The sequence below is a fragment of the Lactuca sativa genome, chromosome 1 (assembly GCF_002870075.4).
Source record: "Lactuca sativa cultivar Salinas chromosome 1, Lsat_Salinas_v11, whole genome shotgun sequence".
Lineage (NCBI taxonomy): Eukaryota > Viridiplantae > Streptophyta > Magnoliopsida > Asterales > Asteraceae > Lactuca > Lactuca sativa.
In genome coordinates, this window is record NC_056623.2 from 38512868 (window position 1) to 38533418 (window position 20551).

General features: G+C 33.4%; 2 protein-coding genes across 3 annotated transcripts; one reads left to right on the forward strand and one right to left on the reverse strand.

The window, feature by feature from the left end:
* Positions 1-11485: 11485 nt before the first annotated feature.
* Positions 11486-16825, forward strand: LOC111910409 (putative leucine-rich repeat receptor-like serine/threonine-protein kinase At2g24130). The gene is made up of 2 exons (XM_023906262.3): positions 11486-14407; positions 16254-16825. The coding sequence occupies exons 1-2, from the start codon at positions 11881-11883 to the stop codon at positions 16664-16666; spliced, it is 2940 nt and encodes a 979-aa protein (XP_023762030.1). The 5' UTR covers positions 11486-11880; the 3' UTR covers positions 16667-16825.
* Positions 16826-17948: 1123 nt separating this feature from the next.
* Positions 17949-20294, reverse strand: LOC111910395 (protein HEADING DATE REPRESSOR 1). 2 transcript variants are annotated; one of them, XM_023906244.3, is made up of 3 exons: positions 20002-20294; positions 19307-19657; positions 17949-18379 (listed from the first exon to the last, which is right to left on the reverse strand). In XM_023906244.3, the coding sequence occupies exons 1-3, from the start codon at positions 20089-20091 to the stop codon at positions 18173-18175; spliced, it is 648 nt and encodes a 215-aa protein (XP_023762012.1). In that variant the 5' UTR covers positions 20092-20294; the 3' UTR covers positions 17949-18172. The 2 variants fall into 2 exon arrangements, with proteins under 2 accessions (XP_023762012.1, XP_023762020.1); XM_023906252.3 differs by having other exon boundaries at positions 19307-19644; positions 20002-20289.
* Between the last annotated feature and the right edge of the window lie 257 nt (positions 20295-20551).

A 20551-nucleotide genomic window follows, 5' to 3' on the forward strand; every position in this document is an offset into this window, starting at 1 on the left:
ACTATAGACAAAACTTTATAAATGGTCCCTGTAGTTTCCTAAAATCTGGGTTTTAGTCCCTAACTTCAAAAAACATCATGAAAAAGTCCTATTGGTTTTCAATTTTTATCGGGATTGATCCCTCACCCACATAAAAATACTTTTTACCTTTTTCATTTCTTTTTATAATCAATTTTCACTAAACCTATTTTAAAAAAAAAAACACAATAAACCGTAGGGACCATCTCTCTCTCTCTCTCTCTCTATCTCTCTCTCTCTCTCTCTCTCTCTCTCTCTCTCTCTCTCTCTCACACACACACACATACAGAAAAAAGAAACCCACACATACTTCCACTACTCAGTTACAATCCAACTCCATTCATAATCATTGATGTAATAAGTTCTGACAGGTTCCGAAGATCGGAATCGATCGTAATAGTTTCGACGGGCTCTGAAGATTGGAACCGATCATAATGAAAATTTCTCCAATGGCTTTCACTCCAACTGTAACAATTGATGCTAATCTATAACAACATATATTACATCAACAATCGATCCAGGCTGTAACAATTGGAAATTTCCCGTCATCAATTGTCACTAAAGATTAGCATCAACCGATGATAATGATAGAATTGTTCATATTGAAGGAAAATAGGATCAGTTAAATGATAATAATATGGTCAAAAATAAGTGACCAAAAAGTTATATCAATTTTTACGATGGTTAGTATATTTGGAAAGTACACAACAAAGTGATCTTAAAGATATAAGCGTTGCAAAAATCTGACTCCGATTGGAGGAGTTATGATTTAAAAACCAACCACGTTAAGAATGCTATATAGAGATCGGTTGAGTTTCAACTAATGTTATAAAAGGAAAATCGTAGTAACTCGTAAGATAAGTACTTTGAAAGGAAAAATGTCAAAAACGGAGTTCGTATGAAGGAGATACAATTTTTAGAAATATACAAAATACGAGTTAAAAACGAAAGTCAGAATTTGATAATGTGACCTTAAGGAATTTGGTAGTTAGGGATGAATTATAAAACCGGAAAATGCTTTACAATTAGCTTTAAATGCTTTACAAAATACCAGAACCGGAACTGGTATAATCGAAAAATGCTTAAATGGTATGGGTATTGTGTTTAAAAATTAGCCTTGTCCGGGTTCGAGGTAATCCGGGTCCAGGTATTCCGGGTTTTAGAACCGGAATTGTAAAAAAACGGAACTGGTTTAGTGGGCCTTGAACCGGAATTTGAAGGGTTGCACAATAAGATACGCCTACTGAGAGGAATCAAGTGCTTATCTTAATTGTTGGTTTAGTTTATGCATGGCGAAAGGGGGCATTGGAATGGTCTTAGCTCTTGAATATTCAGACAATAAAAAGAAAAAAGGAAAAAATTGAGATAGTTATGAATTCCATTGAGTTTCCCTTATTTGATCGAACAACCCAAAATTCAGTTATTTCAACTACATTAAATGATCTTTCAAATTGGTCAAGACTCTCTAGTTTATGGCCGCTTCTCTATGGTACCAGTTGTTGCTTCATTGAATTTGCTTCACTAATAGGCTCACGATTCGACTTTGATCGTTATGGACTAGTACCAAGGTCGAGTCCTAGACAAGCGGACCTTATTTTAACAGCCGGAAAACTGTGAGTTCACGACCCTATTTTAATATTTTAAATGTTTTACAGGGGGGGGGGGAGAATACATGCTTATGAAATGGTTTTATCAAAATATATTTATCTATAAATATCAAATCATTTTATAAAGCTTAAAGCCTTAGCATAATGTAGTTGTAGATACTATGCGTAGTTGTAAGCTATGGTATTATGCCTAAAAGATATGATGTCCAATAGTCTAGGAAGAGATAATACATATATGTTATAATGGCCAAATCCCTAGGATAACGTAGTACCTATAAGTTATGTTGGTCAAATACAGGGATATACATCATACCTATTTGTTATTCTGCCCAAATATTTTGTTTTCAAATAACCATAATTAGGGTATACATATGAATACTTATATATACAAAATAATTATGAGATCAAAAGTTATAATTATCACATATAAGATAATAGATTTATATTGTGATAGTTATAGAAAATCCCTAGGAAGGATTGAAAGATAAAAGATAAAAAGATAAAAGATAAATATCTAAGGTCAATGTGTTAGTGAATTGTTATATTCATCTAAAGACCTTGATTAAATTCGGCATTCACCGATACCTATAATCATTAATCTTGCAAGAGCTAGAAAGATATGTATTTATCTATACGGGGTCTGACAACCCCACCTGCGATTGCTAGCTACAATCCCGGCAGGATAACTTTCTTATTATTTACTATTGGACGTTCGTTGAAGCGTCGTGTCAGGGGAAATTATTAGTCAAACAGAGTTGATTATGGGGGCTTATGGTAATATATTAGATCACCTTAGAGTTTAGACTACCTAGTAGGCTGGTTATCATCTAGTGGAGTGCCCTAGGGACTGTATGTAGTCACGTAGGATAGCTTTTATATTCATAATTATAGACCTACTCGACGAGTTGTCTGCCCAAACTCATCGTGTAGAAACTGATAAAGCCGCGTGGATTCTAGAACCTACTCGACGATTTGGAGGACCCAACTCCACGAGTTGAAGTCGGACATGAAAACCCTAATTTGGGTTTGCACCCTATTCAAAGGACCTTAAGTCCTCCCTCCAGCCTCCTTACCACCTTTCACGTATAGAAACAAACCCTAATCGAGCTAACCTCCAGCCTCCTAGGAGTCTAGATCTACAGTTTGGAGCCTTGGTTTCGCTTAAAAGCGCTTGAATGAGAAAAGGGCTGAAGGAACTCGACGAGTTGCATAGACAACTCGACGAGTTGGATGAGGGTTTCCCATTTTCTGGTTTCTGAGTGAACTCGGCAAGTTAGTAAGATAACTCTACGAGTTAGTTAGGGTTTTTCCCGATCTTCTGGACACTGCATGGACTCGACGAGTTGTTTGATAACTCGCTGAGTTGAATAGGGTTTTCGCGATTTTCTAAGTCCTGGAGGAACTCGACGAGTCTGTAAGTTGCACTCGACGAGTTGGGTCAACATGGACTGTTGACCTTGACCGTTGAGTTTGACTTTGACCATGGGTTGACCCAGTTTGAATTTTGAGGGTATTTTGGTAATTTGGGAAGTTATGGAATTGGATCAGTTCAGTTCGACATTGTGAGATGAGTTCTTCTCACTAGATCAATAGGGTCGAAGGCACCAATGCCGACCCTTCTTTTGGATTGTTATCCTGGTTATCGCATGATGATATGCTTAGTGACCTGTTAGGTCGGTATCCTGGTATATAGGATGATGCTATGTATAGTGACATGTTAGGTCGGTACCCTAGTATATAGGATGATGCTATGATTAGTGATATGTTTGACTTTTTATACATGCTAGTAATTGTTATCTATGTGTTGATTATATGTCTGGGGGTGGGTTGAGGCAGACATGCTTTATGTTGTAGGCCAACATACCCAGGGAGCCCAGATAGACTGCAGGCCCAATGGGGCATACTAGTTAGGCTGAAGGCCCGGAGAACGGTCCAAACAGGCTGAAGGCCTGGTAGGGCGGACCAGACATGCTGAAGGTTCTAAGAGTGGGCAAGACAGACTGAAGGTCTGGTGAGGGTGGTCTAGTCATACTGTAGACTCTATATGCATGCTTTCTGTTATGATATGGTTATGATTTGTATGGCGTTGGTATTTTGGGGGAACTCACTAAGCTTCGGACTTACAGTTTTGGGTTTTGTGTCAGGTACTTCGGATGATCGCGGGAAGGCAAAGGCGTGATCATGCACCTCCTCGCATTTTATGATTTTGATTTCTAGGATACTTTGATATGAAACTATTTTGAAAATATTTTGTAATAAATAATGGTTTTTGGATGGTTGATAAAGTGTTAAATTTTCGTGAATTTTATGGACGTTACAAAATTTCATATACGCATAACTTCTTTGTTTTAACTTTTAAGTTCAATGATGAAGACTAGGGCTGTCAAATCGGGCAGTCGTGTCGTGTTTTTGTCTGACACGACACGACACGACAAGGTTTTGTATAACACGATCACGACACGACAAGATGTCATGTTTTTTTCATTAACACGAAAATGAACCAATTAAAACACGACAACACGACACAACACGACAAATATAATATTACATAACTATTAGTGTATTTCGTTCATACTTAAAGATATATAACACGACAAAAACGACAAACACGAAAAACACGACAACTACATGCTTAATCGTGTCAATTTCGTGTCGATTTATGAACACGAACATGACACGACACGACATCGTGTTTTTTAATCTTAACACGAAAACGACACGAACACAAATTTGAATTTTGATTCCGTCCCGATTTCGTTTCGTTTCGTGTATTTTTGTCGTGTCATGTCATAAATTGACACCCCTAATGAAGACCTTTGTCCAGTTGCATTCTTGGCGTCCTTTACTAAATTGTAAATTGTTAACTATCTTTTCTAGTGATTTCTAACCATCAATCACCCTCTATTAAAAAGGGACGAAATACATAAAAATACAACCTACATTATTGATTTTGACAAGTGACACTAAAAAATTACATTTTATGATTATTATAACATATAGTTTGACTAAATCGATTAAAAAACAATACTCAAGTGGCTAAATCAATAAATGTAATTATGTTTTTTTTTCGTTTCTTGATTAAAGTAGGGGTAATAAGGCAATGGTTCTAGATGGTGTAATAAATTCACCCCACATGAGGCCACATACGACATTTTCTTCACCTTCATTTAGAAGACAACACTCGAAAGGAGCAGATGAACTTGTCAGTTTTACCACAGTAATTAGGCGTCACCGTTTCCTGTTAACAGCCCTTGCGCTTTTTTACTTTCCTATGCACTATTTATCTTTACTTTGAGGTAACTTTAGGGGAAGATAACAAGTATAACACTACGTGTTCAAGCTTGACTGGGGCCAAAAGGCTTTATGTCAGGCCCAACATGTAAAACAAATTGATAAAGGGAAAATGAAAATACTCTAATATGTAATGAATGTTTATGTGTTTATTTATTTAGGATTCTTTGTAGGATCTCTCGAGTAAACAATAGGGAATTTGTATGCCAAAATTAGTGATTTGTAGTAGAAAAATGTGTATTAAACATTAAAAATGCGTAGAAAGTAGAAACAAACATTGTTATGCTTAGTGTAGACCTAGTTTTGGATTAGATTTGTTTTTTTAATGGTTGTATGAACTATGAAGATGGTGATATTGTTGATAGAGTTTTGGTTAATTGCCGAAAACCAATACAAGTTACATTTTTATCATCTTATCAACTCACATTTTCTTTCTTGTTATGACCAAACATCCCTTTTGTGGAAATATGGAAAAGAGAAAGTCATAGCTTATATTTGGCAATGAGAGACCATAATGGTGATTCTTTTTCTGTGACCTGGAACTTGAAATGATCAAACTACCCCTCTCCACCATCGTCTCATGGTGAAAGGCGAAGGACAACGGTGGATAAGGATGGAAATTCATCATGCTTTTGCCTTATGTTTTATTCAATACTACAGTTTGGTTAATAAATTTTAAAACCGATACCCTTTTATTCAAAACTCAAATAACAATTTACAAATTTTACGTTTGCACTAATTACATACACAAAACCTTATTGTTCAAATATTGTCATGGCTTGGATATAAACTATGTACATCCACTTCCATTGTCCTACACATGACTTGGATGATTTGTTACAGTCGAGAAGACACCAAGCCCGTCCCAGATGGTAGGTAATAGGGCGACCGTCCATGGTCCATCTTTTAAAGGGCCTAAAAATTTTACAAACTTTATTAATATAATGTTAGACATGATCGATTTTGAAGATATTATTAGTGATTTTGCATCTCAAAAAGCTAAAAGAAGTATTTTTCTTTAAATATATGGGTTTTTATAATCGAAAATGTTATATATAGAAGCTAGTATAAGTAATTTTTTTCAATTATTAAGTTAATATAAAAATAATTGATGAAATTTGTGTACTTTAAGAGCTTTTTTATGTTTGGAACGGCTCTGGAAGACACTATGAAGTCGCCTTGCACTTATTTTAACAAAACAATGTAAGAAGATGAGATGAGAAGCTAGTCATGCTGATTTAAATTCACATTGTAAAACAATATCCATAAATCTCCATTGTTCAACAATTACACAATACATGGAAGTTGAAAGAAGCAAAACCTAATCGTTGATATGACCACATGATGGTTTAGCTGATCATGATGATGATGATCTCAAAGAACTCAAAGAACATGTAAAATAGTGTTTTGGATCTTTGGTGAATGTTTTGGTCTGTTTAGGAAAGTGTTTAGATGTGAATGGAGGGTGGAAGGGTATATCACCCTATTCATCTGTAAAGATCTCTCCTTAATTTTATATTGTGACTAAGGTTATATATGTATGTTTAGGGAAGTGTTTGGAAGTGAAAGGAGTCCTTCAATTAGGAAACAAAAAATCTTGTAAAATTCAAAACCCTAGCCCTTTAGATAAGTAAATTAAACATACAGTGTGCAACGAGCCTTCATTAATTTTGGAATTTCAACCATAAATGTATTAACTCCAATTTCAAGGTTGATTATAACATAGATAAGGTCGAATTCGTGAAAAATCAAAATATGAAAGTTGTAGATAATTGTGTCTTTTTTCAACTTATACTGAACCAACTTAATCACAATCATGAGGAGTCAAAATGCAATCAAAGACATGATAAATCCAGCAACATTCATTTTTCTTTATTTAGGTCGTTTTCGTCATGGAACTTTGCGTGCCTTTGCATTGCCTATCAGGGGTAAGGAATGGTCATAGTCTGTTGTTTATGATAGAAAATATGTGCAATGATCTATGAATTAAGCAATAAAACACAATTAGCACTGATCACACATCCATAGGTATTTATACTTGATAAAAGTGTGAAAATAGAGGATACAAGGTACAAAAATACTTAATAAGATAATCATCATTCCCCATCGCCATGTACTTGTATTGATTAATAGATTTCATATGTATTATTAAGATAATCATCAGTCAATCTCACCTATTAATACCGAAATAACAATAAATAAACTATATTACGACAAAAAAACAACATAAAATTAAATAATTTTAAATACATTTTAAATTCAAGCTATATTGTATAGTAAAGATGCTAAAAGTCATATTTATAAATAAATACTACTTGTAATTGGAGGGAGCGAGGTTTGCTCGCACGTGAGTCGAGGAGCCGAAGCTCGTGATATGTGACACCAAAATGGGAAAGGTCGAAGTCGAAAAGGATGGAGATGAGTGAGAACGGTTTGAAGCATATTATATCAAGGACAGAAGAGCCAACAAGCGAGAGCGTTTGGGCGAAACGTGAGCAGGGTGAGGGGTTGGTGAATGACAAAGGGGATGGGGTGAGGAAATGTTGTGAGATAGGTGTTGGGTCACACAGGATGTCTAGGAACTCGTAAGAGGGAGATTAAAAATACAACATTGATTTGTAAGGAAACATAGTCTCATCAAAGACAAGATGTTCAGAGTGATGATTCGTTTGGAGTTGAGGTCAATTTAATGAAATCCTTCGCGTTGAGAAGGGTATTCGAGGAAAACACAATGAGTAGATCGAGGGTCATACTTACTAGAGGTGGTGAAATATGGGTAATATAACATCAACATACGTAAAGGTCTATTGTGATTGGTGGGGGCGAGAGATTGGGATATAACACTTTGAATAGAAGATGAGTGTGTGATATGGGCATGAAATAAAAGAGCTTCCACCAAGTATCTGGGTGGCATATGGGCATGAAATAAAAGGGTGGGAACAATGTTATTTATGAACCAAATCATACATTTAGATTTCCCAATTTGTTGGGATGTGTTAGGAGATAAGAAACGAAATTGAATTCCATTGGAGACATAAAATAGTATGAAAAGCATGTTCATGTATTCACCCTTGCTGTCACATTGGGAAGTAATTCTCATGGTGAATCAAATAAGCTGAGTTTTGGGGCATGTTTTGGAGCTTTGGGATCGTTTTTGTGTGACATATAGACCATGCACGATCATGTTTACCCTGATGTCCCATAAACTCTATGTTTTAGCCTTTGATGCGATGGATGTTTGGTTGCATCCAATGCTTCCCCTTGGACTTTATAAGAGTATTTATGAGATATTTAAGTTTAAATAAGGTACAAGTATCCCTAATTAGCTTAATTGATTAGTGATTGTACTTTGCTTAATTATACATGTTTAGGTGTCCTATGACTAAGATGACTTAGAGGAGCTTCAGGAGATTACGTATGCAATTGAAGTGATTACATTAGTATCGTGGCATATATATACCCTTATGACATTGTACTTTCATTATGTGTTTTGTATTACTAATTACTATGTAATATGTTGTACTATATGTCTATGCACTTCTTTGTGTTGTATACAAGTAAATGAGTTTTGATTTTTTTGGAAACGATAAACGAATTAAGTGGAAGCCTACTTGTAATATTTCAACGAACACCCTGAGTTAGAGCTCACGAGTAAATGAGTTTTGATGATACAAGTTTTAAAAGATATGTCTTTTAAAAATATGTTTTGTTTTCAAAAGGCATATACAAGTTTCTATAAATCATGATCATCTATATCCATTTATATAGGTTTGGGATATGAGACGTGTCCGATCCAGACACATTATACATGAGACTAGTATATCCTATACGAGCTTACGAGATTATGAAGACACTAGGAGAATGTCCGCGCGTTGCGCAGAAACGTCTATATAACAATAACATTGTTGTTAAACTTGATATAATAATTCGTATCTAAATTGATATAATATATTGATTATTTTAAATTATATGATAGTATATACATCTATTATAACTGCATAATCTCAACCATTTGAATGATTTTTACTCGCGAGTGACTCATGAATAAACATATCAAAACTAAGTAGAAGTAAAATATGTTAATTTAATATTCAAGTTTAGTTAACTTCAGGATTACAATTTAGGTTTTGCACATATTTAACATCATTAACCAATTTATAATCGTTATTAGAAAGAAATTGAAAAATAATAGGAGTTTCAAATACGTACATGCGGTAAAAAGAAAAATATATCTTACATATTTACATGGAAAATTTAAAATATTCATGACATTTAATTAACTACATTTTCGAAGCAGAACAAAAAAAGAACAATCATATTTAACATATCTAATTAAATATTATCCACATCACGATATATAACATATGATCGGTAACATGTATATGATCTAATATATATTAATGATTAAAGTACAACATACACCAATTGTATTAAAAGAATCCAAAACCAAGCAAAATATAAAAGTAATTAGCATATAACAAACTTACAAATTAAAAGCTATAACATAATAACATATCTCGAAAAGTGGTAACAAGATCTCAAACTAACACAAAAACCTATTAGACTTGTTTTCTTTGTGAAGTTTATATGCGATTTGTATGCATGTCTACCAAAAAGATTGATCTTTTTATAGTAAACATTTCATTAAGTGCTCATTAAATATAATATAAGTTATAAAACTTTTGAGTGTTAAATCATTATTAAGAAGACTTTTAAATTGTACTATTAGTTAAAAGATAGAGTTTTAAATGAATGTGGTTTGAGCTATAAGAAATTGTAAAGTCATGAAGGTTTCAAATGCATGTGGTGCAAGTAAAAATGTTTCCTTTATAAGTATAGTAGACGAATTCTCACGCGTTGCGCGACGGAGGTTAAAAATATATCGTCAGAATATAATTTTCAGACACCTTTTAGTTAATTCGATTCATCAATTTAGGTTCTTTTATTATTATTATATTTAATGTTTTCCTTTTAACTATGTTAAAAAATATATATTGATTTTTTTAAACATTATTTTATATTTTACTTTAGGTTTTAAATTTTACACTAAATTTTTAAGCTTATTAGATATATTAATATAGGTTATTTATTTAACTATATATTGAAGTTAGCAAATTAAGTATATTATATTGATAAGTCACAAATTCTTCCATTTATGATAATGTTTACAACTAAAAACATATCTAAGTTAATAAATTAAGTATATTGTATGGAAATATGAAAAGTTGGGAGTTTCAAATAAATGTGGTGAAGGAAAAAATATTTCTTTTATAATATGATATGATATGATATGATATAGATATAGATATATAGATATAGATATAGATTTTAGAACACCTCACGAAACATTGGGTCTTTCAAACCCATCAGCCGGTTTCCACTAGCATACAAGCAAACAAGTTTTACAAGGCCTGTGTTATAAGTATGTTTCACTCGACCACTACGATTAAGAAATATTAAAGGGACTTATACATGAAAACTACCTGGAGATAAATTAGGAATTGAGCATAGTTTTCTATCATGCATTGTATATTCTATAACACTGTTTATATGAGTTTGATTTGATTTTTATTTACTGTCCAACTTTAAAACGCAATGATATCCCTATACTAGTTATTGAGATGGGAAGGGGTTTATTCTCAATATACAAATACATGTTCATTTATATATTTTGTTATTTGATGTCTAAAGTAAACCCTGTGTGATTCAATATATAATATTTAGGTTTTTTCTATTGAATGCGAGGACCCAAAAATACAAGGGTTATACAATCTGATTTTCTAATATCAAATCTAGGTTGTTCAAAATATTTTGAAGTTGTATGATTGTGGTTTGCTAATTTTGAAAATTTTGTTAAAAAGACAGATTAATATCTCAACCAAAAGTAAGATATAATAATAAAAATAAAACATACAATTGATAATTCTATCAACATAACCTGAATTGAAATTATTGACATATACCTATGAGGTGATGATAAAGTGTTCTATTAATTATAACGAACTTAACCTTAAAACATGTAAAGCTTAGTAAAAGAAACTATGATGATGCCGTTACACTTTTTTAATCGTTATTGGTTTGGTGTTCTATCATATGTTTAGACTTTAGCCCACGCAAAGCACGCGGTTACAAGATGGAAAAGAAAGGAATGAATCCACCACAACTTTACGCACATAAACTATCTAAAACCTTATGATTCCTTAAAAAAAGAGAGAAAAAAAAGACCAATCACAATTCACATATTTCTTCTTTATAAATTAAAAATAAAAAAAAGAGAGAGGGAGCACAACTTGATATAAAAAAAATAGTAAAAATATACCACCAAATAAAGTAAACATACTTTTTAAATAATTAAAGAACATACAAAATTAATAGAAAAATAAACACTCACTTGTACAACTTGACATGCCATCATATTGTGAACTAAATGTATCATTTTAACCCCTATGATTCCTCATCACTCACCAATTGCTTTTCGTTTTTCTATATATACATCAATACCCTCATTATGTTAAAACTAAAAACCTTAAAAAGTTAACTTCCTTTCATACTACTTTTCCCATAAACAATTAAACACACATTTCACAACATCCTCTGACAATCCCTATTGTCGAATGGCCACAAAAGCTTTTAGGATATCCCCTAAATCCTAAAATCAATGGTTTCTACCTCAGAAAAGCTCTAAAAGTGGCTACAATTTAAACATCAAAATATTATGTCAACTCAGTTCTGTTGCTATCAACTTCCACCAAAAATTAGTGAACATCTACTCATCATTTGTGCACCCATCATAGACAAAACTAATACTATAGTCCCTCCAAGAATCATACCAAAATCCACTATTCACACTAAAAAGGGACTTTAACAGAAACACCCATTCAGCATTTAAACACTATTTCACTATCTCAAATGTAGGCAAAAGCACAAAAGAGATATTACCTTTAGACAGTGTGGAGCTTCCAAAATGTTAAAAATCTTCTCCTTTTTCTTCTTCTTTGTGTTCTTCTTGTTCTTTGTCCATGTGTGTCCTCAACATTCCCTTAAAACAGATAAAGATGCGCTTCTGGAATTCAAGAAGAGTATAAAGATAGACCCACATTTGGTGCTTTCAAACTGGAATGAGACTACTGAAGTTTGCAGTTTTAAAGGAATCCATTGCAATAATGGTCATCGTGTGAGGATAATCGAGCTTGTTGGATTTGGACTTGTGGGCCCGTTTTCACCTGTTATCTCAAACCTCACAGCCCTTCGAACAATAAATCTTTCTGGAAACAATTTCTATGGAAAAATCCCAGATGAAATCTCGTCCTTACGCCATTTTAGAAACCTTCTTCTGGGATTCAATAGTATAGAAGGTCGGATTCCAGAATCTTTATCTTCCTTATCAAACCTCACTATTCTTAGTCTCAAAGACAACAGATTACAAGGAGAAATCCCACCTTCTTTGTTCTCAAACTGCACTGTCTTGTCGAATCTTGACCTCTCACATAATTTCCTAGTTGGGAAAATCCCCGAAAATATCGGGGATTGCTTGAATCTTTGGAATCTCAATTTGTATAACAATCAGTTCATTGGTGAAATCCCTTTTTCTTTGTCAAATGCTTCAGATATGTTCAATCTTGATGTGGAGTACAATTATCTTTCTGGTGAACTTCCATCAAAGCTAGCCTCGAAGCTTACAAAACTTCTGTATCTTCATTTATCATATAACCATATGGTCAGCCATGATCAAAACAGCAATCTTGATGTCTTTTTTACTGCACTTTCTAACTGTAGTATGCTACAGGAGCTTGAGTTAGCAGGTATGGGGTTAGGAGGAACCCTACCTGATTCCATTGGAAGACTCGGTGTTAATTTCAGTCAAATGTTGCTACAAGAAAACAGAATCTATGGTTCAGTTCCACCGGTTTTTGCTAATCTTTCAAAGCTAATGTGGTTGAATTTGACAATGAATCATCTCAATGGAACAATAGCACCAGAGCTTAATCGGTTACCAGCACTTGAACAGCTTCTGTTATCTCACAATGCTTTCACAGGTGAAATCCCAGAAGCAATTGGAGAGTGTCTTCATTTAGGTAAACTTGAATTGTCATATAACAAATTCACAGGTGAAATCCCTGAAAGCTTTGGGAAGTTAACTGGTTTGGGGTCACTTTCCCTTAATAATAACCAGCTTTCAGGGAACATACCTTCAAGTTTAGGAAACTGTGTTGTTCTAGCCAATCTAGATCTGTCCCATAACAGATTAACTGGACACATACCTCCTGGATTAATATCAGCCATGACACGAAACGGAATATTCTTGAATCTTTCTCATAATCACCTTGAAGGACCACTACCGAGTCAACTCAGCATGCTAGAAACCATCAAAGAGATCAATCTTTCTTTCAATAACCTCACTGGAACCATCTTCCCTAAAATTTCGAGTTACATGGACTTAGAGGTTCTAGATTTGTCAAGCAATTCATTTCAAGGCCAGCTTCCAGAGTCTTTAAGCATGCTTACACGTCTTGTAGCGTTTGATGTATCTAATAATATGCTATCAGGAAAGATTCCAATAGGTTTAAGCAACATACATACCCTTAAGCTCTTGAATCTTTCCTTCAATGACTTCCAGGGTAGAGTTCCTACTGGTGGTGTTTTCAATTCGGTCACTAGTCTTTCCTTTCTTGGAAATCCACATCTTTGTGGCCACATTTCCGACCTTCGGTATTGTTCTCACAAGAAAAAATACTTCCGTTCGCCGGGGTTTTTGGCAGTATTCTATGTCGGAATAATACTATCAGTCCTGCTAACAGTAATCTGCTGTGTGATTGGATGGCGTTACCTGAAACAAATCGTGAGTTCTAACGCGACTCGGCCGGAGACGAATTCTCAGCCGGAATTAACACGTAATTTTCCACGAATTACGTATAAGGAGCTCGCGGAAGCTACAAACGGATTCGATGAACAGAGACTGCTCGGATCTGGAGGTTACGGTCGAGTATACAGAGGATGGCTACCAGATGGAACACAAATAGCAGTCAAAGTGCTTCAATTACAAACAGGTAATTCCACCAAGACTTTCAACAGAGAATGTCAAGTTCTGAAAAGAATTCGTCACAGAAACTTGATAAGAATCATAACCGCGTGTAGTTTACCTGATTTCAAAGCTCTTGTTCTTCCATTTATGGCGAATGGAAGCTTGGACAGTCGTCTATATCCAGATTCAGGAGGATTAGGTTCAGGTTCGTCAGATCTAAACCTGATTCAAAGAGTGAACATCTGCAGTGATATTGCTGAAGGAATGGCTTATCTCCACCATCATTCTCCGGTTAAGGTCATACATTGTGATCTGAAACCTAGCAATGTTCTTCTTAACGATGATATGACAGCTTTGGTCTCTGACTTTGGGATAGCAAAATTGGTTATGACGATTGGAGGTGGCACTGAGAATCTGGGGAATTCCACAGCAAATATGCTTTGTGGATCGTTCGGCTACATTGCACCAGGTTTGAATTGATCATCCATATTACCATTAGTTAACGGGTAGATAGCAATGACACATGTTTATATTTTTTTCAATATCACCTGAGAAAATTAGAAAATGACCAAAAACAACAGTGGTTTGAGGAAAATAATAAGGAAAAACTTGTTTCAGAAAATGACCAAAGGATCCGCAGCTGCAGATCTATTAAGTCCTCTGCAGATTTGCTACACCAGCGGAATTTAGTTTTTTTTTTTTTTTTTTTAATTTTTGACCAAAGGATCCGCAGAGCACCCTCTGCGGATCTATTAAGTCTTCTGCGGATTTGCTACATCTCTGCGGAATGTAGTTTTTTTTTCATTTTTTTTATTATTATTCTTTTTAAATACACTAATACATTATGCTATTATTATGTAAAAAATTTGACAAAAATAGGTTTTTTTTTCCGTATTTTTGCGTTAATTTTAGTTTATTTATATTAATTTTTCTTTTAAATACACTAATTATTGTATTACGTTATTTATATGTATTTCGTTTGTATTAGGTTATTTAAAAAAATATTAAAAAAAATTAAAAAACCAACATTCTGCAGAGCTGTAGCTAGATTCGCACAGACTTTAATGGATCCGCTGAGGGTGGATTCCCAAAGAGTTCTGTAGACTGATATCAAACATAAGTTTATTATTTTTAACCTTTTTTTGTCAAATTATTTACATAATCACATAAGGTATTAGTGTATTAAAAAATTAATATTAATAAACGAAAATGAACGCAAAAAAAAAAAACGAAAAAACGAAAAGAAAAATCAAAAAACAACAATTCTGCAGAGCTGTAGAGGATCCGCAGAGCATTTAATGGTTCTGCAGAGGGTGTACACTGATCTGTAGAGGTGTACACTGATCCGCAGAGGTGTACATTGATCCTTTGGTCATTTATATGTATTTCGTTTGTATTAGGTTATTTATATTAATTTTTTCTTTTAAATACATTAATTATTGTATTACGTTATTTATATGTATTTCGTTTGTATTAGGTTATTTAAAAAAATATTAAAAAAATTAAAAAAACCAACATTCCACGAGCTGTAGCTAGATTCACACAGGCTTTAATGGATCCGCTGATGGTGAATTCCCAAACAGTTATGTGGACTGATATCGAACATAAGTTCATTATTTTTAACATTTTTTTTGTCAAATTATTTATATAATCACACAAGGTATTAGTGTATTTAAAAAAAATATATTAATAAACGAAAATGAACGAAAAAAAACAAAAAAAAACGAAAAAAAAATAAAAAATAAAATAAAATAACAGCAATTCCGCAGAAGTGTAGCGGATCCGCAGAGCAGCTAATAGATCCGCAGAGGGTGCTCTGCGGATCCTTTGGTCATTTTCCAAAATCCATTTTTCCTTGGTCATTTTCTTCAAACATCCTTTTCTTTTTGGTTATATTACAAATTTTCTCTTTTATTTTTTGTTCAATAACACACGATACATTATGTTTTTATTTAACTGTTTTTGATTTTGACATTATATTTTTAAAATATTATGTTTTTATTTTTATTTTCGATTTTTACATTGTATTTTCTAACTTAAAATAGCAAATCGGATTGCTATTCTAATGCTACCAATTCTTATTTTGTATTGAAAGTGTAATTGTTGGATCTCATTTCATAGTTTTTAAATTTTTTTAATATAACAAACTTATCACAATCTATCATATTATGTAAAACATTTTGCTAAGAAATGATAAATTTGTTACAAAGTTATTAAAAATATATGTTCAATCGATTAGTAATGAGAAATGGTAACATTTTGTTCACTAAACATGAATTGTGAAACATTACATTTGTATACTTTCTTGTATATAGAGTATGGGTATGGATCAAACACATCAACCAAAGGAGATGTTTACAGTTTTGGAATCCTGGTTCTCGAGATGGTGACACGAAAGAGACCAACAGATGATATGTTCTCCGAAGGGCTTAGCCTTCACAAATGGGTTAAAAGCCACTATCATCAACACATGGAACATGTAGTCGACTCGTCTTTGGTACAAACCACAAAAGACCAATTAGCCGATGTGAAGAAAATGTGGGATGTTGCCATTGGAGAGTTGTTGGAGATGGGTATTTTGTGCACACAAGATTCACCATCGAATAGACCGACAATGCTTGATGCTGCAGACGATTTAGATAGACTCAAAAGGTATTTAAACGGTGATACCACTGCAACTTTCGCTTCGTCTCTTGGTGTATCATCTTCAACTATAAGTGAAGATTAATAACACCATGCTTTTTAATGTACGGACCAAACATCATTTTAATGAAATGGTGTATGAGCTTGTTATGTAGAAAAATATGTTACATCGTTTTCTTTTTTGCTTTATTTTAAACTTTTAAACCAAACAGAAAACGAAATTGATTTGCATCGGATTTCACAATTGAGTTTAGTTTTTTTTACCAACAAGACTAGATATGAAAATTAGGACAACTTGTGTAGCAATATCTTACATCACATTCAGTAACCTCTTTGTATATTGCTTTGGAGAGAACGGTCTCATATCACTGACCTGTTATGTTTAAACAAGTTAAGGTGGATTCTTTTAAGATGTTCAATTCTTGGATCGAATGAGATGATTTTGAAGTTATTGTCACTAAGGGCGTGTTTGGCTTAACTTTTAAAAGCTCAAAAGTTCTTTTCCAAAAAGTTACAAAAAGTCAAGATTTCTTGACTTTTCCAAAAAGTTCTTTTTCCTTAAAACTCCAAAAGTTACTAGTTTGTCAAACATCTTTTTGTTTTTTTTCTTTTACAAAAATGACTTTTGGCTGTGAAAAGCTAAGCCAAACACCCCCTAATGCTCCAAAACTCTTTACTTTCCGTGTAATTTCTTTTCATGTCTAGCTCCTTGCCAAAGGTTTTTTTTTAAATAATATTCAGCTGTAAGCAAAAAAGTAATTGATTTGTACTGGAATTTATAAAGCTAAAACTCAATTTGTACGTTTAATTTCAGTTTGAGTTTAATTTCGTACCAACAAGACTAAATATAGAAATTATGATTATTTTTTTTTAAGAAAACTTAGGATAATATAAACGGATTGTTTGATAAAAAGTGAATGATTTAAAGCTGAATGAATTTGATTATGGATGAGAAGATAAATAAGATAATACAACATCACTCTAGATAAATTTGGTTATGAACATAAAACATGTTGTTTGATTAGGTTAACGATTGAATGTGTTAGAATGATAAAAAAATTATCATTTTAACCTTCTTAACGACTTTATGCTGAATAAAATATTCTTGTTTCGATATAATCTATTTTGTTTGGTAAGTAGGAAAGAAGGAATGAATATAACGATATTAACTAACAACGAGAAAAACACCCTTGCAACAAAAATGTATATAGTTTTATAATTTTACAACATTAACATGAAAACGTTATTTTTTATTGTAATAAATATATTAAATAAATAAAAATACAACTCGCTAAGGCCACATTTGTGATTTGTTGCGTGGGACAAAACAAATTGAACACAATAGTTGTCTCAATTCGGGAAACAAATAAATAAAATATAATTATATTTCATGTTATATGATATGATACATTTGGTGCAGTAGTTCATTTTCTTCTCCAAGATACTTATACTAACAAGTAACTATATAAACAATATTTGACGAAAACAACACAAAATAAAACAAAAGAGGATGCATGATGGATCCGTATAATGCTAGCTTTACAAAATGACGCAGGAATTAAAAAAAAAAAAAAAAAAGGAACAGACTTACTTATGGTTCTTGTGAGCCATCTTCATCATCGATATTTTCAGGCTCCTGAAGCATATTCATGAGCATATCCACCTGGTTCTGCAGCATTGTATTCTGTCGCTCAACATCTGCGCGTTTGCTTCGTTCATCAAGCAGTTGGAGTTGAAGGTGCTCAAGGACACGTGCATCTTCTTCTAACTGCTCGTTAAGTCCGTTAATCTCTCTGTCCTGTATTCACAGTTAGATTCCATAGCATATATCTATATATAAACGATACATTGTTCATAGTAAATGTTGTAATAGGATTAGAATGTTACCTGGTTATAGCATTCTACCTTCAAATTATATTTATTCAGACATCCTATTTTTTTAAATCTACCAAATTATTGCAAAGCAAATTGCATTGTATTTTGATGAAATTGCTATAATTGATAAATTTATCAAAGTACAATGTTGTAATAGGATGAAACGAAAGCAGAATGTTACCTCATAGCAGTCTACTTTCATATCATTTTTTATTCGGACATTATATTTTGAAAAGTCCACCCAATTATAGCAGTGCAAATTATATTGTATTTTGATGATGTTGCTACAATTGGATATTTTTTTTCCGAAGTACTATGTTGTATTAGGAGGAAATGAAAGTAGAATGTTATGATAGCTAGTTAATAAGGCTGTGTTGGCGTTTTATAAGCAAGCTTATTTTTTATGATTATTGCAAAAGTAGCTTATCGTATCTTAGTACAAGGTTAATATAGTTATTGTTTCTTGCATAGTTATTGTTATTGAAATAACATAGTTTTTGAGCTAGCTTGTATGTGTATATGTGATTGTTTCTTGCATTTAACCATTTTTATAAAAATATACACAAGGTACAAGGTTTTATATCTCATAATAGCAAAAATGGACCACATTTAAAGTCCGACATGTGGCCTGCTCTTCTTTCCCACACATACACACATATAAACGGGATATCAATAGAAAAAATGGTGAGTTGCTATCTGTTTATCTTCAGTAGGATTGTTATGATTTTTATTATATTCAAGTACAGTTTTAGACTAAAAAGGCAAAGGGGGTAAAGTCGAGTAGGATTAGTGTCTTTTAATGATATATTAAAATCCAATTATAAAAAGAAAGCGTGCAAAGGTACAATACCTTTCTGTTCATTTCCTGTACTGCAATCCTACGCATGCTTTCAACAACATCCACATTTACAAGCTTCCGTTTCTTCCCAATTAGCCATCCACGTGGGTAACTGGCAGTGTCAAAGTCCGGCGGAGGGAGTAAGGATTCAGCTGAAGGTCTTCTACCACTCAAATCCATTATTGGCTCCAAAGGTTCAAAAAGAGCCTTACGTTTCTCGGACAGAACTGTGGGTGGAGTTGATAATGAGTCTTCCATTTTTTCATCTGTTGTTGTCACCTGCTCTTCCTTCTTCTCTGAAGTCTTATCACCTTCATCTACAATGTCCTTGTACAAATTCTTCGCACTCGCTGCAACCAGAAACTGCTAAATCAATTTAATTCATAACCCTGAATTATCAGCAGTAACCAGATGATATCTGTCAAAACTAGAACTATGAATCTATTTCTAATTAAATTTTCCAAAACTATTTACCCATTTTACAATAACATTTTGCAAAATCGGCCACCTACTCCCTATCTAAATTTGCTCCGAACATCATGATCATCAAATATTCAAACTGCCACAACATGTGGATATACAGATCTACTACCGTACGTAATTGAATCAACAACAATAAGAAGAAGAAGAGAAATCAATCACAAAATTACTCAATTATGCTTAAAATGATTCACGAAAACGCATACTCGTATTCAAACTCGAATTACCTGATCTCTTCCGAGATTTCCAGAAAACTGGAGTAGAAGACACCGGAGAGAAGCCATTAACGACGCTATTCTCCATCTTCTTTCCGTCATCCATTACTCCGTCAAAATTCGCAACTACGAATCAACAAAAATCGATCACAATTCAACTAATTCCACCAAATCTCTTCTCAAAAACCTCACGTACACACAGTTGGCGGTTGAAAAGACATGGAAACAGCAATAGATGAGAGAGAATTTATTCTGGTTATTCTGTCTGAGCTGAGGCTGAGTTGTTGAATTGTATAACGTACATATGTTGTTCACCGATGAGAAAATATTAAACGGTGAGATCGAGGAAATTGGACGAACGCGATTTGGCGGTGGGGTCTTTTAAGTATCCACGGCGGATCGTTTGTAGTCTCGTTTTATCTGTCTTGTAACCGAAATGACGAAAATGCACCTGGATTTCCATGACCCGACGGAGCAAGACGGGTATATAAAACAATCACACACAATTGTATTATTGCAACAAAGACCCTCCGACTAATAAGGGGTTGGCAAAAATCAGTAA

What these genes read in the sequence shown, in the direction of transcription:
- LOC111910409 (XM_023906262.3), top strand. Translation starts at nt 11,881, where the DNA reads ATGTTAAAAATCTTCTCCTTTTTCTTCTTCTTTGTGTTCTTCTTGTTC. An exon ending in GTTCGGCTACATTGCACCAG is followed by an intron (nt 14,408 to 16,253) that starts GTTTGAATTGAT and finishes TCTTGTATATAG; the next exon opens with AGTATGGGTATGGATCAAAC.
- LOC111910395 (XM_023906244.3), bottom strand. Translation starts at nt 20,091, where the DNA reads ATGACGGAAAGAAGATGGAGAATAGCGTCGTTAATGGCTTCTCTCCGG. An exon ending in GAAATCTCGGAAGAGATCAG is followed by an intron (nt 19,658 to 20,001) that starts GTAATTCGAGTT and finishes TTGATTTAGCAG; the next exon opens with TTTCTGGTTGCAGCGAGTGC. An exon ending in TACAGGAAATGAACAGAAAG is followed by an intron (nt 18,380 to 19,306) that starts GTATTGTACCTT and finishes CTGTGAATACAG; the next exon opens with GACAGAGAGATTAACGGACT.